Genomic DNA, 24,095 nt, shown 5'->3' with positions numbered 1-24,095 from the left:
AAGCTGGATAATGACATTAAAAATTATTTTTTGTTTTTGATTTATTAGTATTTATAAAAAATCATAACATCATATTTATTATTTTTATTAAGGAAGGCTTTAGTTACATTAAGATTAATTTCAGAAAATAATATTTCTATGGATATTACTAATTCTTTAAATCTATTCAGTTTTTACCTTTCAAAAAAACTAATCTTTTGATATCATTAATTTCTAAACATTCAATAGTATTTTATCAATTTCAAAAACTAAATCATCTTGCTTTTACTTTTTCTTTTTATTAATAGATATTTTATCTTATCATTGAAGCAAAACAAATTTCTCCTCTAATTATTGCAAAATCCATAATTAGAATATATTATGGATCAAACATCTGTAATCTTAACTAAATTAGATACTTATATTTAGATATAAATATAAAATATTTTTTATAAATTTAACTTTATCATTTGTATTTCTTTTATCTTTGCAGTTTTTTGGAAAATATTTTTACAAATTTAATTTCAGAAATTAGGTCTTACTTATATTTTTCTTGATAAAAACTCAAAAGAAAAATTAAAAAAATAATTAATAAAATAGCTAAAATTCATTAATTTAAAGTCAGTGTTAGATATTTTTAATTTTTTTTTGCATCTTCTTCTTTTTAGATATTTTTTATTAACTGTAAATCATTCAATTTTTTTCAGAATTCTTGATCTTACATGGTATTACATTATGTTTTAACATTTTTTGACAAGATAAAAAGAACAAGTACTAATTGATTGATTTTTAATATGATTAAAAATATTTTATTCTGAATTTTTTTTTGCTGAAAAGGGAGGGTGGATTTTCATGGGTAATCAAAAATTCAACCTTAAGAATTGGATTATCAATTTTTTGAAGATTAAATCTAAAAGATTAGAAATATTTTATAAACCCTGCTCTTAAATATTCATAAATCTAAATTTGTTATTAATTTGCAATTAATTAATTTGTTATTATTGTTTAGGAATAATATTTCTTAAATATTAATAAATAAATAAGAATTCTAAATTTTATTTCATAACTCAATTATATTAAAATATCTAAATTGAATGAATGCAAGGGTATTTAATTTAATTACTTTTATAAAAAATGAGGTTTATATATATGAAAGCTTTTATTTTCTTTGTTTATTAATAAATATACCTATATATATATTTATTGGTATATTTTGCAAAAGGAATATATAATCCTTAAATATTCCACTTTAAATTTTATTTTAAAAATAAATAAAATAAATACTCCTTAATAAGTTCAATAAACTTTCATTTAATTTTTCTGCAAACTGGAAAATTATTTCTAAATCTAATTAAATTGAGAATTTCTAGAAAATTTGGCGGACAGATACTATTATCAAGAAATTATAAAAAACTAAAAAAAAACAAAATAAAATTCACCAATAAAAAATAACATATAAATAAGACAAACATATTTATATTGGTTTTTGTAATTAAAATAGGATATTAAAGTTAGAGGATATATTAAAAATATATATATAACAAATTTAATAAGAGATATTATAAAGCCTAATTGTAATTTTTATAAATCGTTATTTTGAAAGCTTTATTGCGAATAAAAATAAAATTTAGGGTGAAAATACTTTAAGAATATTTTATTTTATTAAAGAAAAATTTATAATTAAAAAAAAAATATTTTTTAAACTTAAAGTAATTGAAATTAAATAATAAAATATTTAAAAAAAAAACTCTGAAAAATTAATTCACATTAGTTTAGTTAAAATATACAATCTATGAATATTTAATAACTCTTTTTTTTGATATTTAAGACTTAAACGCTAAAAAATAGGAGGCGTAGTTCATATTGAGGTACAGAAATGCTAACAAAAAAGGTACAACACAACTCCGATTTCAATATTTATTTTTAGTAATAATTAATTAATTTTTTTTTAAATGTCTAAAAAGGGTATTTTATTTTGGAATGTATTTTGATATGTTGCTATAAAATTATTTTTCATTATATTTATCAATCTATATCTACATACTGGATATTCTCAGCCTTAATAACTTCCACAAAAGTATTGGAGATTACTTTTTTTTAGCATTTATACTATTCTTTTTAGTTTTACTTACAATTTTTTTAATTACTAATTTAACTTGATCTCTAGTTACCCAATATAAGAATCCGCTAATACATGTAATATTCAAAGCTAAAAATACAATAAAAATTCTTTCTTGATAGGAAAATTAATTCAGATTTTCAATCATTCCAAAGTTGATAGTTATTAAAATAGAAATAAAAATCTCAAAGTAATTAAACTAGAGCCTATTGTAAGGGTAAACTATTTTATAATTTAACAATATATTTTTATGTTTAAATAAAAATTATTTTACAGTATAGCAGTGTTAGGGTGTATGACAAATACAAAGAGCATAATACTGAGCCTTTTAAATATACATCAAAAATGAAGTAATTATCTATTACTATTATCAGCAGTCTTATCAGTATTTAGTAAAAATACCACCAATAATGTTTATAGAATTAGTTAAATGTACTTGAAATTTTCCTGCAATTAGTAAAGGATTTATTTTCTCTATAAATATAGATAAAAATTAAAAAAATAAAGAGCAGTTAAAAGCAAAAACAAGGTGTTAGCATTTTTTTAACAAAAAATTAATGGTCATCATCACATTTAATATTAGGATATTAGCTTACATAGAATTAATCATCTACTTAAATGCAAAATATCTTTTTTTAGAATTAATTTGAATTAAAAATATTAAAAATAGAAAATTAATTAATTAATTACCATTCTTAAAGTTGAATCTATTGTATGAGTTAATAAATGGATGATGAAATATATTAAGACAGACATATGAGCTAAATGGTCTTAGTTTTTTAAAATTATAAAGCAAAGAAGCGCAAAAAAACAAATTAAAAAGTTAAATATCTACAGAATGATTATTCTAACATAGTAGTAGGATTGTTAATTATCTTAAAAGTAAATACTCTAAGACAATACACAGTCAAGTAATTTTAGAATGATTTCTGATGGATTTCCAAAACCTAGAAAAATCTACTTTAAATATATTGGCAAGTAAATCATATTTTTTGCACACAATGACAGTTGAGTAAAGCAATTAAGTAAAATGTTAGATATTACAAAAAATCTTTAATCATATTTAAAGTATATTTTCAAAACTTGAAATACTTTTTATATTTTTAAATAGTCCATCAGCATAAAAATAGATTTTGCAATTTTGATAAACAAAGTTATACTAAGCAGAAGTACTATGATGTCGATCATTAAATTAGCATTGAATTATCCACATCTAGTTATTTATATATTTTTATTAACAAATTAATTTTTAGAAATTTTAATTATTTTACTTTAAACAAGTGTAAGTTGCAGCTTGATAATACCTTTCATTCCAATACTTTCCATACAAATCACAATCCATACATAATGCTCCAATATTTCCTTTAATGTTAAAAGTTAATTTTAGAATTGAATTTTTAGTTAAAATTAATTAATACCTTCTTCACAATAACGATTTTCATCTGAATACTATTCTGCTATTCCTATTCTATTAATGTCTCCTACACACTAAAAGTATCCGTAACATTCGATGTAATTATAGCTATTATTTTTTGATCTCCAAAATCCTCTTGGTAAATAAATGCTAGTCTTTTTGCATAAAAAATTATCTGGACATTTATGACATTTATCACCGTCATTTAAATTATACATAAATTCAAGGCAGGGATTACATATATCTTTTTTTATAGTATCATTAAAATAACTTGTACCTACAGAGCATTTTTCAGCTATATTTATTTCTATCTCAAAAGAAATATTAGTTTCCATTTTAATTAATTCACCATCTTATTTATAAATAGGAGACTTGGCATACTCAGAAGATATTTATAATATTATTTGTTTTCCAAGCCTTCCAAAAACATTTATTTTATCTTTTATGTGAAAAATACCACTTTTTTATGATATATAATTCTAATCAATGTAATAATCTTCTCCTTTCAAAACTTAAACTTTTAATTTAATTTCTTCATTCAGAGTTGTTATAGGCTAATCTTCATTATTAACTAATTACAGAACAATTTCATCCTATTTAATTAAAAGAATTTAATTTTATTTAAGTATAAAATAAATGGTTAATTCATAATTAATAGATTAGTTTAATAAATTCTCTTTATCTCATCAAATTAGTGTTTTCATTATGTTATAATAATAAAATGATATCATCATGTAAATATTATGTAAACAAATTTAAATTTATTTTTTTTTACCTTAAATTTTCCACTCAAATGCTTATTTATTGATAAAGATTTTCTGTAAGTTTATTTATCCTTGATGCCTATAAATTGAACAGCAAATTAGATTAGATTATTATTGTAAAGTTATGCTTCGTTTTAAGATAGCTTATTATCAAAATGATAGTGTAGTGGCAGATTCTACATTTGATAAAAACTACTTCCGATTCTAGCTTTATTACTGTAAAATATATTTTTTATTAAGTGGATTTTTTAAAATTGATCCAATTTATCATTTAGATCAGACACTATTGCTCCTCCAAATTAATTTGCATTATTTTCTTAGAATTTGCTTTTTATTATGTATAAATAAGTATTTTATGCCAAGATTGATCCTCCGTTATTCAAAGCAGTATTTTTTAAAAATGTTGAATTATAAATTGTTTAATTTTAATTTGATTTTCTAATTAAATATTCTTCATAATATGAATAAAAATGTAAAAATCTAAGTGTAATTATTTCATCTTCTATATATTTTGAAATTGAAAGAGCTCCTCCATTTAGAGCTGTATTCAATTGAAAAGTGCTATCAGCAATTAAAATGTGATTAGAAATTACCCGCAAATTTCCTTAAGCACATTTACTGCAAGTATTGTTTATGTAAATAATTTACTCCAATTTAATTGAATTTGCTTAAATTATTATCATTGAATCTGCTACAAATAGATTTAGATTATAAATTATTTATTAATTATCAAAAAATTAATCTTTTGACAAACTTAAGTTTTTTATATTAGTCATTTTAAGTAAGTAATTTTATACTTTAAAATTACTTATTTTATTTTAAGCAAGTTGAAGATAATTTATCGAATCAAAGATAATTAAACTTTAAAAGATAAACGAATACTAAGTTTCTTTAGAATTAAGCTAAAAACTTGTTTCCTCTACTAAAAATGTATTTTATAATAAGTAAACCTGATTAAAACCTTACAAGCAATATAGACTTGGAGAAATGCTCATTGGTTATACAAATTATTCGATTTCAATGATAAAATCTGAGATATACTTATAGGAATATAAATTACAAGTTTATTATATCTACACTATGCTTAAAAAGTTTTTCTAAGAGGAATATAAGCTACTTCCGTCATAAGAAAAATTGTTTGAAAAGTTGGATAACAGCAAATTCAAATAAAATTTATTATAACTGGAAGACACATACAATGCTCCTCCCTTGCTATAAGCAAAATTATTAGAAAATAGGCATTAAATAAATCTAAGGGTTACACCTAAATTTTATTGCATTTAATTAATGTAAATAGCTCCTCCATTAGAGTTTTTAAGATCGCTTAAAGAAAAACTCCAATTCTCTGTGAAATTTGTTTAAAAGATATAAATATTAGCAAGTGATGTAGCTTATATGTATAAACCTCCTCCTTAAAGCGATAATCCACCACTAAAAATACTGCTTAATATTTTTAAAGCTGAACATTGTATCATTGCTATACCTCCTAGAATACTATTACTACCACTTAAAAACTATAATTTTTATTGATTATTTGCATGTATTGTAAAGTTTGAATTCTGTATCTAAATTTAGCTTCCTTAGATATAAAGAAGATTATGGTTAGGATGATTCTAGTCATTTATAATTCTTGAATTTATTATTTCTAATTTCCCAATTACATTTTTCAAGTTAATTACTGTTGAAAAAAAGGTATCAGTCTTTTTTTATGTTAAAAATTGTAAATAAATAAATAATTTTATTGGTTATAAATTAAAATTTTACTTAAAAGTTTATAGGTGATTGAATTGTATTATAAGCTTATATAAAGTTCATTTTAGTATATCCTTGCATGATTGTGATTTAAGCAGCACTAAAAATTTGTATATTAAGTTTAATGCTTTTTTATTTTCTTAGCATGATCTAATTAAATATAATTGAGTTGAAAGTTGCCTAAAATTGATTTGGGTCAAATTAATTAGTAATTAATTAATTGACAATAAGTAATATCTCATCAGCAATAATTTGATTAAATATTACACTTTTCATTTCTACTTATTAAATCAAGTCTTAAATATTTATCAAGTTTAGCGATATGCTTTGACTAATTTTATCTCCAAATAATAGTGTCTGTATTGAAGCCTTATTCACTCCAAAAGCTTGTATGATTGTTATAAGCTATGGTTCATTAATATTCCCATTACTTAATAATAAAGAATTTGTCTATTTAACTTAAAAATAGTATATGTTGTAATTTTAGCTGTATTTATTTTGAGATATATTAAAATTACTGATTATCACATCCATTTTAAATTTACCACTTTAACTAAAAAATAACTATTCAAAAGAGTTAAAAGTATTATTAAACACTATAATTTAGTCTAGGCTAATAATCATTTAATCTTAGAAATCAAGAACAGGAGAAAATTAAATGAATTATGCTTTTTCAAAATAATTTGATTAAATTATTATATTTTATGCTTTTATTGTGTTAACTTAGAACAACTGCATCTTCACTTTTTAATATTAATTTTGCTAGCAATTTGAATTAGTAAAAGTAAAATTTATGAGAGAAAAATACATAAATCTCTCCCCCTTTAATATTTAAGAATAGCTTAAAAACGTAGAATTTTAAAACAACATGTTTGTAACATTTGAAATGCTTGTAATTTCTTAGCCATAAAAGTAACTTGCAAATACATATGATTGATAACTGAGTGATCCATGCATAAATTTAAAATATTAAATATCTAAATTGCTAGGGCTACTAACTGAAATAAACTTAGATTTTTGAGAAAAATCTGAATTTAAGATAGACAAATTTATCAATTAGTAAGTTATAAATGTAGGTTAAAAGTCTGAATGAACATTTATGAGAGTCTATTAATAAAAGCTACAGTTATTAAACAAGGTGTTATTCATGATAAATGTCCCATTAAAATTATCGAAATATGTTTAAAGTTAGTTTGTATATTAGCGTTAGCACAAGAATGTTGTGTTCTAAAATTCTATATTATTTACATGGTCTTCATATATTTTGAAACCAAAATTTTTATTCAAATCTTTTGGTTAGATATTCATATTTTAAATCTTAAATGAGCTAAAACCTTTAAAAGTAGCTATGTCTTTTTATAACATTACATAATCTGTTAAACTGTTAGTTTAGTTTGCATTCAAAGTGATAGAAAGAGTCTAAATTGAAGGAATCTTATTTTTAACATTTGTGTTGATATTTAAAGCAAAGTCCAAAGTGCAAACTCTTGATTTATCAATGAAATTTATGGTAAAATCAATTTATTTTAGTTGAAGTTCATTAAAGTAAGCTAATGATATATCGAATTCTGGTTCATTTATTATAAATTTATCAAGATTTATTTCATTTATTCTATATAAATTAAGTGGTTCATCAAACGTACCTTTACCTAACGGTTGGCTAGCTGTCCCACATTCAGCAAAGATCTCACTTTTTTTTTTAAAATAGCACCCATTATCATTTTTCAGACAATAAATGCATCTCTTTCTTGCTTTATCATATCTGATTTCATATTTTTACATATCTCCGTAATTACTTGGTAATTATTGTTTACAAGAATAGCATTTTACTTTATACAAACTTAAAGGATCTAAAACAAAATCTAAATGGTTATCTTCACAAGTTTCACATCTAATAAGAAATATTAAATTATTTTAATAAAAGAATTTTAAAAATGAAAAATTTATAAATCTTTCTCCAAAAAATTATTTAAAAAATTTTATTTCTATTAAAATTCTATATTAAAATTATTTCAAACAAAATTGTTTATTTCTTTGTTTATAAAAATAATTGTTTAAAATATTTTAACAACAAAGTTCCTATTTTTAAATTTTATAAATTATTATGAAAGAATAATGTTAAGTTATTATTTTAGATCTATGAATAAAATCTGAAAAATTTTTTATAAGAAATTAAATAAATTAAAAAATTTACAGAAGTGGACAAATTTAGCAATTTTTTTATTAAGAGTCAAATGTGACCATTTATTAGAAGTTGCTTAGAAAATTGGTTCCGTAATGAAGTTTAGATATATAACCTTAAATAGGAGCTATGAGATTGAAAAGTTTTGTATAATTGCAGGATATACATAAAGGACTATCTTTAAAATTTATGCAATTTTGGCAGTATTTACCACATTAAGGTTTTTAACAATTTTATTGTGTATAATCAAGAAAAGAACCAAATTTACAATCTGAGCACTTCATTTTTATCATAAAAATGTTTTTATAATTAAGCCTTTATTATAAAGAAAAATTGATTGTGGTTTAAGGTGTATTGATTATGTAGTTAGTAAAATTAACTCTTTAAAAGTTAATATATCCTTCTTCATAGCAGGTTTAACAAGTTTCAGGGCAAGGTATACATCCAAAAATGCTTGGAATATATCCTTAAGAACAAACTTTGCATTAATATGTATTATCAGTCGAAACAAAACACTCAAGACATTAATATATCTTTATTTTTAACATTAATAAGACTCATTAAAAATAATTTAATATTTACCTATTTTTTGCATTCAGTATTGAAATCACAAGATACGCTTCCTCCTTAATAAATAGTTGGAGATCCGTTTAAACAAGTATTTAATGTAGTTAAATAATAATAAGAATGTTTATGATGATGATGATCATCATCATCATCATCGTCATCACCATTATTTGCATATTCACAGTTATAAACATAATCTAAATTTTTTTGAATTATAAAAAAACAATGATTAATAAAGAAAATATAAACTAACACTTAAAAAAATATTTTAGTTTTTTAATAGTGAGAGCTCAAAATTTTAATCAATTTAATATTATTGGTATATGGATGTTGAGAAATAAGGTTTTTAGTAATTAATCAACAATTTAAAATTAATACCCTTCTTATTTTAAGTGATTAAAAATTTCGTAATCTAAATTGTTTACCTCTAATCAAGGTTAAAAATATAATAAGAGAGAAAAAATAACTTAACTTAATAATTATTTATATGATTATAGAGTTATAAAAGTTATTATATCACTTCAGAAAAATTTGCAATTAAAAAATATTTATTTTAGTGAAACTAAAACTCTTTTATCTGGCAATATGATTTTATTTTTAGAATGATAAATAAAATTTTATAAAAATAATATTGTGAATTACTTCTAGGAGAATAGCTCATATCTACACATGAGCTATTATTATATAAGCATGAATTGTAATTACATGTAATACAATATTATTTTGATGAATTTGAAGATAAATCAAGGTAGGTCCTTAAAGATAAACCCGTATTTAAGTCATTTAAATCTTAATCTAAACAATTACTAAATTCTTAGATCTTGTCACAATCTTTTCCTAAAATTTAAATGAATTAATTTATGAATGTATTATTTAAGATATGATAAAAAAATTACTATTTGAAGACAATGTATAACCTGGTTTGCATTTTATACATTTTAAAATTTAGTATACCTCGTTTCTAAAATTTTATTTTCTATAATTTACTAAGTCTCCTTAAAATTCTTATATTTTTTTATAGTTTATAAAATTTTTTATTGAAAAAAATTGTAAATATACCATAAGCGCACTCGAGACAATATAAACCACATTAATCACACTAATTAAAATTCGGACTAACAGTGTACTAGGTATTACATTCGATACATGCAAATATAGATTTAGAAAAATCATAAATTCCTTAATCTAAATCTTCTTTTGGTATATCATCTATAAGGATAGGTAAGAAGTTTTAATCAAATAAGGCTCTTCCACATTTTTAACAGTTTAAAGGGCACTATTAGCAGATACCATTTTAGTCAGAGTAATAATAATCAACACATCTGTAGCAATATGGTTTTTTATTTGGATTGGAATCACACCTTATACACAGATTGGAACCTAATATAAAAAATTAATTATTTATTATCTTGCACATATTAATTCAATCTTAAATATATATTATTTACATGCAAAAGGAGAAACTTGCTTTTTTTGTATCATTAGGCTAGCAAGTTGTCTATTAGCTTAATTTGAATCTAAGTTTTGAGAATTTCCACTTTGAATGATGTAATACAAAAATTTAGAATAATTATTCGTAAATCTTTTTATTCCTGCAATTTACACTACCATCTTTGCACAATTCTTATATTTCAAAGAATTTAAATTCCTATATAGATAGATATGTTTATTATTTTAATTTATTTATCTTAAAATTTAAAATTAAATAAATACCAGTCTTCATCCTAGATGTTACATTCTACACATTTATATGATTAAGTGCCATATTAACTTAAAATTGGATCTTAACTTATGGTGGTGTATATATTTGTATCACACTTAATACAAAATTAATTTTAAGTCTATTTATCTTAATATAAGAAATAATCCTCTATACATTAAGTGCACATATTTAGATTATCACATTTCTAGCATCTTTTTTTAAATAACATAAAAAATGTGGATTATTGATATAATGTAATAATTTTAAATTTTAAACATATTTATCTTTTATTTAAATTTATATTATGGAATACTTTTTTTTGTTGCAATAACTTGTATAAAACTTTTTTTTAAGTGTGAAAAAAACATTACAGTAACTAAAATTAATTTAACTCACATAACTAATTAATAAAAGAAATTAATTACCCTTCAGGACATTTTTAGTTTGAAATTAAGCAATCGCTTTTTGGGTAACAATCTTCAGATACATATTAAATATCTAGATTAAAGTAAGGGTAATTATTATTGTTTGATTTTTAATAGCAAATTCCATCTCCAGGATTATAATAATATTTTGGACAGAATAGACAATTTTTTGTTTTTTGTGCTTCAGCTATAGGTAAACAAAAATAATTATTATCAATGCATAAATTCTCTTAATATTTATTAACAGAGTTGATATCTTACAATATACATTCTTCGTCTTATCTAAACTAGTAAAGACAATTGGTTTAAGAGTATTGTAAGTTATACATATACTTATAATAGATACAAAGCTAAGTCCTTTTATTTAAGCAATAATATTTAGGACAAACTACGCAATATGGTTAAGTTGATGACTAAAAATTAGAGCAAAATCCTAAATAATTAAATAAATTTTGTGTTTAGAAAAATAAAAATATAAAATAATACCATTATAATCTTAGCAGTATACTGCTCCTAAAGGAATGCATTTTTTAGTTTACTAATTTAAACATTCTGTGTAAGAACAACTTGAACAATTCTATATAGGGTCTTTAGAAAATATACAAGCCCCGTATACATCAGAGCAAACAATATCATTACTCAATACTTTGGAACAAAATTAAATTCCTTAACTATCTTTCCTAATACAGTATTCTCCTTTGAAACAATATTCCTTTTATAAATGTAAATACAGAAATGAATAAATTATATTTAGATGAATATTTTACTATCTTAAAATTGTTAACAAGATTATTATTGTCATCTTCCTTAACACATTTTTGAGATTATTTGTATCTGCCTATGATAATTATTTAATTCATAATTTATAAATTAAAATTTGAAAGTCTTTTTACCAACTTAAGAACTAATTTTAAAATCTATTTGAGCACAAAATTAATCTTGGGGTTCATCTGAAATACCTTTCAAACAAAAGCTAAGTTATTTAAATTAAATTAAATTTTAGATTTATAAAATCTAAATAAAAACCTTTGAAAACATTATATTGCACCAAAGACTCCTTTTTCTCCTTCTTACAGGCATTTACTTGTTTTACCTTCTCTCCCAGGATTCTAAACAGACAAAGGCAGACAAACTTAATTTAGCAAACAATAGCCCACAGTACAATATAAAGATTAATCTGTGTATGCTGGTTAACATTTTTAGAAAACATCTCTAGCAATTGGTTGATTAATACTTAATGGTTGACACTCACCTTTATCATTGATGCATAAAAAACCATCAACACAGCTGATTGTGGAGGCTATTATTTTTATATTTAATTTTATTACTTTCTATCATTCATTCATTTTATTTAAATCAAATAAGTGAAAACTTACATAAAAATAGATCTTAACATTTCCCTAAATTATTTTTTGCAGGAACCCTATTTCCTGGATATTAAGTGCTTTCTAATTACAATGAATGGCATAAATATCTTTACTATTTAGATCTTATTCTATTAAATTAGATAAAAAATTAAAAAAATATACACTTGCATGTTTATAATAAGTATGTATTGATAAAATTACGATGTTGGTATTTAGAATATGCAATAATTTGGATCACCACATTCATCAATACCTTTTGATTTAGTTAACAATTTTTATTAATTATTAATAATTTTCATAAACCTTTATATTAATATAATTATTTTATTTTTGGTGGGATAATTTCAATAAATAACTTGGAAGTAAAGAAACTAAAGCGAATATTTATTTATTTGTTAATATTTACCAATTTTACTAATTTCAAACTAAGCCAGACATCTTTGAGATAAACTTTCTATTCCTACATATTACTAATCTCCCAGGTAAGCACCTAGCTGAAAGCAATATCTTTAATTACTTTTAACTTAAATAATGCAGAAACCAATTGGGCAACTTTTTATTTTTTACCCCTTTTACTGAATACTTTATATATAGGGAAAAGTGAGGTCTGGCGATTAATTTTTTAGACTAGCTTTTTTTAACACATTTATATAATAATAATTTAGAATATTTTTACTGAGAAAATAAATACTGAATAAAAATTCATATTCAAAATTGCACTCAATTAACATTTTAGAATGATTTTTACTAGAAAATAAATACTGAATAAAAATTCATATTCAAAATTGCACACAATTAACATTTTAGAATGATTTTGATGAGAAAATAAATACTGAATAAAAATTCATATTCAAAATTGCACTTAATTAACATTTTAGAATGATTTTTACTGAGAAAATAAAATATAAATATAAAATAGTGAGTAAAATTTAATAAGAGTTTAAAATAAGAAATTAAATTAACTTTTGAAAAATAGATGGTAATTATTAATAAGTACAAGATAAATAAGATATATGGAAAATAAGTTTAATTTTGAAAAAAGAGCGATTAATATTTTAGAAGAATAATATTTATAGAGAATCTTATTAAAATGTATGAAATAAATAGATTGTAATATTTTTGAAAGATTTTAATGTAGAAGGAAGAATTAATTTTTATATGAAAACATTAAGTAAGAGTTATGTAAATATAATAAATCTAAAATAAAACAAAGATATATTTATTCGGTAAGTTATTATTTTTAACAAATGATCCATATTCAACAATATAATATCTAAGATAAGGAAGATTTCAAGGTAAAATTCCTAGATATGTTACTTTCGAAGTTTAAGGATAATGGAATGAAATTTTAATTTATGGAGATAGTGGAAGAATGATAAGACCTTTATTTGTAATTGAAACTAAAGATTAAAATAATTAAATATTCTAAGAAATAAAAGATTAAAATTAAATATATGATTAATTAATTGTTAAAAAGAAAATATAAACTTGGGAATAATTTTTATCTGAATTTCCTTAAAGTATAGAATGGTGCGATATTTAAGAAATAAGTAATAAATTAGTTTCACCAAGTGCTCAAATATTAGAATATAATAACTTTTTAAGAAATAGTAGAATTAATGGATAATAAAAAAATATATCATTATAAGAAAAAAACAGATATGTAGGAGTATATTTAAATTTTGATTTGATGGAAATTCATCCTATAAATGTTTTAGGTATAAATCCTTCGACTATTCCTTATCCTCATTGTAATTATGCACCTAGAAATATTTTTGCTTTTGTTCAGATGAAGAGAAGTGTTTAAAAACCATATAGTGATAATGATTTGAGATCTGATATAAATTAATATCTTATTTTAGGTTCTGCTCCTTTAGTTTAAACAATGACAACAAATATGATAAATACAAATGAAAAGTTTAACGGTACAAATGTATGTATTGCAGTATTGTAAGAACATGGATATTAACAAGAAGATTCTATTACAATTTCATCCAGATTAGCAAAATCTATGTATTTATAATGTAAATAAGATATAATAGAAGTTGTTATTTAGAAATAATAAACTGGATCGACTGAAATTATAGGAAGACCAGACAGATATAATTAAAGGTAAGAATGGAGATGTTAAAAATTTCTAACATGATTTAAATTATGAAAAATTAGATGAAAATGGATTAATTAGAGAAGGTTCAGTTGTAAGAAAAGGTGATATTGTTATAGGTAAAATATTAATTTTAAATCAAGAAGATTAAATAATTGATAGGTCTATAAAGTTTGAATATGAAGAAGGAATAATTTTAAAAGTGAAATAAATTAATGTTGATGGATAATAAAAAATTATAATAAGATTTATTATTCCATTATATCCTTAAATTGGTGATAAATATGCTGCAAGATGCGGATAGAAGGGAACAATTGGAACAATTAGAGATGAAAATTAAATGCCATATACAAATGATGGTACACCAATTGATATTATAATTAATCCTTGTTCATTTTCAACCAGAATGACAATAGGTATGAATATTGAATAATATACTTCTTATCTTGTGTTATTAACTGGATTGTTTTTGGATTCTTCAATGTTTTGCGATGTAAAAGATTAACTTAATAAAACTTATAAACATTTATTAGATTATTATAATAAAATGTAAAATCTTAATGATACAAATCAAAGTGAAGAAGATAGATAGATAAGAAGAAATATAAAGAAATATATTGGGATAGAAAAAGATTTATTATCCTTTAACTGGAGAATTTATTGGATATGCTCAAGTTGGATTTGTATTTTATGCTGCTCAAGAATAGAAAGCGTTTAGTAAACTTTATGCTGTAGGATTTAATGAAGCTTATAGAAACTAAGTATTTTAACCTAGAGATGGTGCAAAGAATAATGGAGGTTCGAGATTGGGTGAAATGGAAATGGCTGCATTTTTATCTGCAGGTACAACAAATGTAATAAAATAATTCGCATGGTAGCACTCAGATGGTTTTGTTGTTGATATATGTTCTCATTGTGGTTTATATGCGCATAGAGATTAGAATTAATAAAAATATTATTGTAAAAATTGTAACGGTAAAAGTGAAGTTGTTAAAACATAAATATAATATTCATCGAAACACTTTAAGGATTTATTGAATTCTTTGGGTATGTCTATTTATTTCAAACCAAAATAGAATATATGATTATGTTGATTTGATGTGATTTTATTTATTTATTTTTTTTTTTTAATTATTTATTTATTTTTTTAATTATTTATTTATTTATTTTAAATATTTAAAACTAAAAGTTTTTTATTTTTTGTTTTTTTTTGTTTTATTTTTGTTTTTTTGTTTTTGTTTTTTTTATTTGTTTTTTTTTTGTTTTTTTTAATTTTATACAATGAAATTTTAATTTTCAATATATTGGTGTAATCGAATTAAAATCAGAATCAAAATAATCTCTTGTTTAGTTTTTCATATACTATTTTTAATTATTTATTTTATTCTATTTTGTAAATGCATGGATTAGATTGAACATTGAAGAAATATGGAAGTTTATTTATATCATTTTTCTTATCAAATTCCTTTCCAGTGTAGCTTTTTTGAAGTTCTTCATTAGCTAAAATAAAATTATCCGATTCAAATAATACTAAAGGCTCTCCATAGAAATCACATGAGAATAGCAATTTTTTCATTACAGCAAAAGCAAAATATAAGTTAAATTATATGCTCAAATCCTAATTAAACATTTTTTACATTTTATCCATTAAATTTTCAATTTCCTTTTAATGGAAATAAATCATTTTTGTAGAAATAATTTATTTATCCTTCGAGTTCATTTCATTATCAAATGTTTTCAAATTAGGAATAGATTTTTTAATAAAATACGATACTGTTTCGTAATTAAAAACGACATAATCAACGAAATCTGATTAATTTTTACTGCAACCGGCAATAAAAGTTGCAAAATGTTTTAAATTTTTATCCACAGTATCTATAAATCTTTTTGAATTTTAAACATTTGTTGGATTTAACATATGATTTTATAATTATTCTCTTGTTAAATCAAGGCACCCATATGGTTGTTAAACAACTAATTTATCTACCAAATTATTGAATAAGACTTCGCTAAATGGAGTTTGATTTCCAAGTTTGTTTTTAAAATGGATTTAAAAAACTTCCATGAAAATCTGGTTAAAGAATTGATAGAGAGTATCATAATCGTTTTTGGTGTTAGGATTATGAACAACAGTGAAGTAATATTTCTTTTCACTTAATTTTTAGAATATGTCTAATCTATTATACACAACTTATTTTTTTTAATAGAGATATTCATACAATGTTTACTTATTACTTCCTTAAGATAACTGTTATTTGATTAAAAAGCATTCATTAAGATTATCTATTATTTCTTCCATATTTATTTCTTAGAATTTAAATTCTGGAATTTGACCTTAACTTGATATAGGTAATCTAGGCTTTATAGTTACCTCTGAAAAATCTTTGCTTTCAATTACAGGATATTGTTTATTTCTAAACATACTAAACATAAATTATGATTCAGGATTAATAGTGTATGTATCCATATTAAGTGCGTTTATTCTTGATTTTATTATAGGTGTATTCGTACTATACACTTTCATTCCAAGTTCAAGAATACGTTAATCTGTACATTAGGGTGAAGTTTCACTTTAAAGTATTTTTTCATTTTATTATTTCATTGCTGCGTTGTTAGAATATTAAGGCCTACCTTATGGTTTTTTAAAAATAAGTTCTTAATTAGAAACTTATTGTATTTTTTCTTCTACTTACTATTCTTTTTCTTCTTTTTCTTCTTTTTTCATTCTTTTTTTCTAAACTCGTTAGGAAATCTCAATGTCATTTAAATCCTGAGAATTACTTGTTTTCTTTGACTTTCTGTTACTCATTTTTTGTTATGTTATTTACTTACTTTTCTATTATTAAATATATTATCTTTTCACAAAAATTATTTTTCATTTTTTATTAATATTTAAAACTAAAAGTTTTTTATTTTTTGTTTTTTTAAAAATATAATATATAAAGAAAAAAATATTTTTTTTATCTAGTGTAATATCATTATATTATTCATTTATTTAAATCACTCATAAATTAAATTCAAAATTAGCTTAATTTTTTTTTTAATTCTTAGTATTGAATATTTTAGAATTCACTATATTTTTCTTTTGTGATACGTAGGTTAGTTTTATATGGTTCATAATCTTATTAATATTACGGATTAAAACTTCTAATATAACTTTACTGTATTTTAATCATCGAATCTTAATAATTCCTTAAATCATTCTAACTCAAAGGAATACCTAAGAAATCAGGAAACAAATAGTATTTTTCCATCATCGCGAATATGATATAAAAATCTACATACTTAATTTGATATCCTAACATTTATTGATACTTGATAATTTTTTTTATCATATTTTCATAATGCATGTATATTGCTACTTGTTAATATTCGTTTTTTTCATTTATTTATCTTTATGCCAATTCAAAGCGATATTCTGAGGGATCTTTCATTTAGCTATTTTCAGGAAATGTTGTTGTATCAAAGGTCATAAAGACACCTTTCGAAGGAGTAAAAGCAGTATTGTAATTTGCTAAGTGGACTAGATTACCATCGATTAAATTTAAAAATCTCAAATTCTATTTAAAAATAAGTTCCTAGTCGAATAAATCACCAAACTAATTATGTTATACTGTTATGATTTAAAAAGGAATATTGGATACCATATTATCAATTATTATTTGGTAGAAATTTTTATCAAATTAATTTTCAAATTTTTTTTTCTAGAAAAATTATGATGCAATATTCATAAATTACTTATGAAATTCTTCATTATATTTTGAAACTCTTGCTTCCCATACAGGGTCTAATAACTTTCTATACAATTATAGACTGTAATTTTTTAATTATAGTTTTTCCTTTAATTCGGCATTAATTTATTAAGCATAACCTTATAAGGTTTCATCTCCAGATATTCTTTCTTCTATTACGAATCTGAAACACAAAATCAAATTTTCGAGGATTTAATGGAATTAATTTTTTTTTTAATCTTCAACTGTAAGACTGAAATAAAATTTATCCTAATTTCTATTAGAAGATTCCGAATCTTCGTTTTAATTATTTCCCTAAACTCTTATTCTTGCTACATTCATTTAAGAATCGAATTATTATTCAAATTCATCGTTTTCCGATTTGCGCTGAAATTGTTTTTTAACTATCAAATTTAATTAATAATCTTATACTTATTTATATTTATCTCCACCCATATCTATAATAGGTTAAAGAAAAGTTAAATCATTATTAAAATGTCCTGAGTAAATATCATATAAATCTGATATCTAGTTTTATAAATCCTAGGCTTCAGATTCATTTAGAGGAACTCCATAGAAATCACATTCTAGAAATAGTTTTTTTACTATAGCCAATGCTAGATAAATTTCATACTATTCTCTAGTGTCTTAATTATATTTATATGCATGTTATTATAAACTTTTAGAAATGTTGTACATATTTACATAAACCTATAACTGACATACTTTTACATTTTTTCTTGGAATTATGGGTTTTGTTAAATTATAAAATCTAGATACTTCCTAACCTTTAACACCTAACATATCTTTATTGGTGCACATTCCAAACCCTTCAATATTATTATTATCATCTTTTAAAACAATAACAAAATTCGCAATCCCTTACAAACCATAAACATCAACTCCTTTCATGAATTTCTCTGTTACTCTACAAAAATTTTTATATTTTATGAAGTGATTTACATATATTTCACCTGGAATGTCATACTTTTTAAACGGCATTTAAGTAACTATTTAATCAAAAATTTCATTGAATAAATAATCATTGAATTCAACGCCTAATTCTTGATTATAAAAAAACTTTTTAGCAAGAATTAAAAAATCATTTTAAAATTCTTCTCTTTTATTTAATTTTTCATAAAATTATCTATTATTTTAATTATTTTCAATTTTAATATCCGATATTTATTTGAATTATATCATACTTTATGCCTTTAAAACTACATTATTATTACAATACTTTGATTCGAAATTTTATCTAACTGTTTCAAAGAAAGTTTTTCCTTTTTCAAATTCAATTTCTTTTTTGAACATTTAGTAAATATATTAGTACATTTTGTCATGATTTTCAGAACTTAGCTTATAACTTTCTTCATCTATCTAACTATTATCTATCTGTTTCTGTTCTTCGTCATTATTTTTCTTTCCAAAATCTATTTATTTTTTATTCTAAAACAATTCTTTGTTTTATTGTCTATATTTTTCATAGTCGGAAGATTAATTATTTCTATCCATTTTTATTATATTCAAAACTAAAAGTTTTTTATTTTTTTTTTTTGTTGTTTTGTTTTATTCTTTTTTTTTTTTGTTCTTTTTTTTTAATTTGTTTTTTTTTCTTTTTTTTAAAATATATAGAGAATGAAAAAAATTATTTTTAATTTAGAGTTATCAATAATTCATATTTGTTGTTCAAATTATTTTAAATTACATTCAGAATTTATTTAATTTATTATTTATCAGAATTCTTTATTATTCCTAAGCTTATCTATAGCTTTCAATATCAATTTCTAAATTAGATTTGTAGGGTTCATAATCTACATGTTTAACAGGATCAAAGTTTTTAATGTAGCTTTTTTACATTCTAATTAATGCATCTTGATAATTTTAGATTTACAATTCGCTTTCAAATAGAGGAATACCTAGGAAATCAGGTACAAGAAAGAATTTTTCTATCAAAGCAAATGAAAAATAAAATTCAAAATTCTAAACATCCTGAAATTTCATCATATTTTTCTAATGAAAATATATTGCTAATTATTAGAATTTATTTTATTTCTACATTATCATTTTCTTTAATTAGATACAGAATTTATTTGATTCCCTTAATTTGCTTTTTTCAGGAATTTAAGAAGTATTAAATTTTAAAACTATTCCACTAGATTCTTAAACTCCGTAGTTGTAGCTAGCAATGTGTACTAAATTGTAATTTACTAACCAATTAAATCTTATTGCTTATTATTCGACGAGATGTTGATCGATCAGATCATTAGCACTTTCAATATCCACTGTTAAAGTCTGGAATGGAATTTGAGAAATCATATTATCCAAGACTTTTTCATAATATGTCCTATCGAAAGGATTTTTAATTTTCTCCAATGTAAAAAATTCTGATGCAATTTCTATGAATTATTGATGAAAAACATGATTATGCAATTCGTATTTGTTTCTGATATGTTAAAAATCTATAATTTTTCTTGTTTCCTAGTCTTTTTTGTCTAACTAGTATAAACGAAATAAATTTCTATTTATTTGTGATGCATAACCAAATAAACTTTGATTTACAATTTAAACATTTTTAAATGTTTTTTCTTTTGATATTGATTTAAAACATAGAATTGTATTTTCTATTTTTTAGCAGAATTTTTCCTCATTACGTTCAATCTGCCATTAAGATTATGTTTCTTCTTCAATTTCGTCATTTTTATAAGGTATATATAATGTATCCCTTTTAGAAACCTTAATCTCGATACTATCATTAATAGCTGCTTAATTATCGATTCTTATCCTTGCCTTTAACATTTCAGGTTCTATTTATTAATGCAAAAATTCTGCATTGTTAATTGCATCTTATGCGAGAACTTTTTTTGGATTTATTGTCTTATAAAGTTCATAGTTTTCTTCTTTTGCTATTTAATATCTTTAGAATTCTTCTTCTTCTTCTAATAATTATTTAGAAGTTTTGTTATTATTATTATTATACATTCCTGTACCTTTATCTTATTCTTTTCTAATCTATAATTATATTACCTTTTCACAATTATTATTTTTCAATTTTTATTTAATTTCAATTTTAGATAAATTAAAAATTAATTATATCGTTAAATAAAAAGAAAATCAAATCAAATCAAATCAAATAAAAATTTCATACATCGAACAGAACTTGCATTTCTGTCCATTCTAATTCTAATTACATTGAGAATCATAAACATGAATATTCTCATAATCATAAATACCTTTATATATACTAACTTTTTAAGGTAAGAATTCCATTATTTAATTAAAAATAGACAAACGTTAACTCAATCCTTTCCATTTATTATCATTTATCATATTAAACAAAAATATATCTTTACATAATTTCTTATAACATCTATAAATTAAAGCAATGTTATTATTGAATTTCTTCTCATAAATGGATTAAATCTTCTATAATATGAAAAGTTCATCAGGTTTAACTCTGATTTTATTTTTATTATCCAAATAAATCTTTGTTTAAATTGGAACATAACAAGATTCTCTTTCATTTTCATCTTCAGAAAATATGTAACTCTTGTTAAAGACTTATAATTCATATTCTAAATCAAGATATTGATAAATCTTATAGAGTATCAAGAATGTAATATCATCAAAATAAGAATTATTTAATTGTTCTGAAAACATACTTTTTCCTTTTCTTATTATTAATACCATTTTTAAACCTGACTCATTTTCAGGATCTTTGTCTTCTATTATATTGATTATTATGTTAAAAGATAGAAGATAATTATTAAAATGGAAAGTTAGTTTTCTTTCTTATTTTTCAATGTTTCCTAATTTTATGCACATATTATAGAAATTAATGGCTTATGATATAAATACTTGTATATCTTCACAAGATTATTTAACTAAATTATTTATTTATATCATTTTTAAAGAGAAATTTTAACCTGATCTGAGATACTCGATTTTATTATAATTTATTGTTTCATATATTTTTTTCTATTACTTTATGTAAATTTCTTATTTGTGGAAATTCAAACTATAATGACCATAATTGAACATTTTCTTTGTTTTATTCCATGAATTTCTCTCTTCTTCTTCGTCTTCAAAAGGATAGTAATCTATGAATTACTTATTTAATTATAGTGTTTATTTGTTTATATGTTTGTGATTTAGATCATATATTTCTTGTTTTTAGTTTCCTAAAAATTATAAGAATCCTTTTACTATGTATGTTGTTTTACATTATGCTTTATTCTTTATTTTAATTGATTTTTGAATATATTATTTTTATCTTTTTTCTGAATTATATTTTTCAATTTTTTTCCACCTCAATTCCAACTATTCGTTCAAATAAATTATTCTGTTGCTCTATATAATTTGATTCGTTCAAATAAATTATTCCGTTGCACTACATAATTTATTTTCACTCAATATCTATTTTTTTATCACCTAATTATTCATTCCAATTCTAACTATTTTTTTATCACCTAATTATTCATTTCAATTCCAACTATTCGTTCAAATAAATTATGTAGTGCAACGGAATAATTTATTTTCACTCAATATATATTTTTTTATCACCTAATTATTATTCCAATTTTAAATCAGAAAAAAGAATTAAAAAAATAATTAAATATTCTCAATTGCAGCACTTAATTATGTCTGAAGAAATAATTAAATGAGCGCGAATAAATTTTGTAGTGAAACGGAATAATTAAATGAGCGCGAATAAATAGGAAGAATTAATTTGATCTTATTTAATTTGATGCTCAGAATTTATTTGTTTGTAAAGATTTCAGAGTTAAAATTGTATCAATTTATAAATAAAAAATAAAATAATTTATCTAATTTTAAATCAGAAATAAATAATAATAAAAAAATAAATAAATTTCAATGTCGCACAGACAATTAAATCTGAAGAAATAATTAAATGAGCGCGAATAGCAGGACAGACAATCAAATCTGGAGAAATAATTAAATGAGCGCGAATAAATTATGTAGTGAAACAGAATAATTTATTGAGCGAATAGTAGAATAGCAGAATAGCAGGAAAGACAATTAAATATCAAGAAATAATTAAATGAGCGCGAATAAATTATGTAGTGAAACAGAATAATTTATTGAGCGAATAGTAGAATAGCAGAATAGCAGGAAAGACAATTAAATATCAAGAAATAATTAAATGAGCGCGAATAAATTATGTAGTGAAACGGAATAATTTATTTAGCGAATGAGGTGAAATGGAAGAAATAATTTGTGCGAATAATATGAAAAAAAAAATAATTATATATTTGAAAAATAAAAAAAATCTAAAGTAGAAATTATCTTTTCAATAGAAAAAATATAAAAAATATATAATTATTTGCACAATTTGATATTGATGGAATATTAGTTAGTAATTTCAACAAAATATCTGAATCTTGAGGGAAATTTAAAATTATTTTCAACACAATAATATGATGAATGTTATGCTGATGAAGAAAATAAATTTAGTAAATTATTAGAAAAAAATAAAAAAATACCTTATAATTAACTTAGATATGTAATAACACCTATATTTTTATCAGGAACATAAGAAATTTAACATTATATTGTTGTAATTAAATATGATTTGAAACCTCATTAAATTGTAGCTTAAATTTTAAATTTTATTATTCCTCAATTTTAATTCAAATTTTTAGATACATATAATTTTATTATTTATAAAAATATTAATGGAAATTAGGTTACTGTTGTAGATAGATACATAATAAGGAATTTATTAATATCCTAAATTGGATCCGAAAAAAGATAAAAGTAGATATATAATAAAATTAAAGAATGGAATATTTAATGGAGATTATACTTAAAGAAAGAAAACTAATGGAAATTATCATTTGATAAAAATTAATTTGTATTGCAAAAAGATAAAAAATTGGGGATTCATGGGGATTAGTAGGGGATTTTCTTTACTTTTTAATTAATTAAATTGTCTATTTTATATTATTATTATTGTTATTATTATAAA

General features: G+C 21.8%; 6 protein-coding genes across 6 annotated transcripts; 2 read left to right on the top strand and 4 right to left on the bottom strand. All coding sequences in view use genetic code 6, as the record gives it.

The window, feature by feature from the left end:
* Positions 1-1,073: 1,073 nt before the first annotated feature.
* TTHERM_001076845 (transmembrane protein, putative) lies at positions 1,074-1,775 on the top strand (the record flags this gene model as incomplete). The annotated part of the gene is made up of 1 exon (XM_012797838.1): positions 1,074-1,775. One exon carries the CDS (start codon positions 1,074-1,076, stop codon positions 1,773-1,775), a length of 702 nt encoding a protein of 233 aa, XP_012653292.1.
* A 1,306-nt stretch (positions 1,776-3,081) lies between these two features.
* TTHERM_001076837 (transmembrane protein, putative) lies at positions 3,082-12,570 on the bottom strand (the record flags this gene model as incomplete). Its single annotated transcript, XM_012797837.1, has 21 exons — positions 3,082-3,149; positions 3,259-3,311; positions 3,370-3,460; positions 3,517-4,105; positions 4,288-5,976; positions 6,041-6,178; positions 7,277-7,919; positions 8,223-8,743; positions 8,793-8,974; positions 9,420-9,614; positions 9,674-9,781; positions 9,837-10,157; positions 10,226-10,425; positions 10,491-10,691; positions 10,905-11,337; positions 11,391-11,616; positions 11,672-11,742; positions 11,798-11,877; positions 11,931-12,204; positions 12,281-12,399; positions 12,473-12,570. 21 exons carry the CDS (start codon positions 12,568-12,570, stop codon positions 3,082-3,084), a joined length of 6,300 nt encoding a protein of 2,099 aa, XP_012653291.1.
* An 881-nt stretch (positions 12,571-13,451) lies between these two features.
* On the top strand, positions 13,452-15,460 carry TTHERM_01076830 (DNA-directed RNA polymerase, beta subunit; the record flags this gene model as incomplete). The annotated part of the gene is made up of 3 exons (XM_001030519.2): positions 13,452-14,295; positions 14,384-14,868; positions 15,002-15,460. The coding sequence occupies 3 exons, from the start codon at positions 13,452-13,454 to the stop codon at positions 15,458-15,460; spliced, it is 1,788 nt and encodes a 595-aa protein (XP_001030519.2).
* Positions 15,461-15,705: 245 nt separating this feature from the next.
* On the bottom strand, positions 15,706-17,184 carry TTHERM_01076820 (hypothetical protein; the record flags this gene model as incomplete). The annotated part of the gene is made up of 1 exon (XM_001030518.2): positions 15,706-17,184. One exon carries the CDS (start codon positions 17,182-17,184, stop codon positions 15,706-15,708), a length of 1,479 nt encoding a protein of 492 aa, XP_001030518.2.
* Positions 17,185-17,392: 208 nt separating this feature from the next.
* On the bottom strand, positions 17,393-17,809 carry TTHERM_001076814 (hypothetical protein; the record flags this gene model as incomplete). Its single annotated transcript, XM_012797836.1, has 1 exon — positions 17,393-17,809. The coding sequence occupies one exon, from the start codon at positions 17,807-17,809 to the stop codon at positions 17,393-17,395; it is 417 nt and encodes a 138-aa protein (XP_012653290.1).
* A 2,007-nt stretch (positions 17,810-19,816) lies between these two features.
* TTHERM_01076810 (hypothetical protein) lies at positions 19,817-22,331 on the bottom strand (the record flags this gene model as incomplete). The annotated part of the gene is made up of 6 exons (XM_001030517.2): positions 19,817-20,605; positions 20,669-21,118; positions 21,255-21,289; positions 21,460-21,831; positions 22,033-22,206; positions 22,313-22,331. 6 exons carry the CDS (start codon positions 22,329-22,331, stop codon positions 19,817-19,819), a joined length of 1,839 nt encoding a protein of 612 aa, XP_001030517.2.
* Between the last annotated feature and the right edge of the window lie 1,764 nt (positions 22,332-24,095).

The sequence above is a fragment of the Tetrahymena thermophila genome, assembly GCF_000189635.1.
Source record: "Tetrahymena thermophila SB210 genomic scaffold scf_8254631, whole genome shotgun sequence".
Lineage (NCBI taxonomy): Eukaryota > Ciliophora > Oligohymenophorea > Hymenostomatida > Tetrahymenidae > Tetrahymena > Tetrahymena thermophila.
This window is presented reverse-complemented; position numbering and strand designations above follow the sequence as displayed.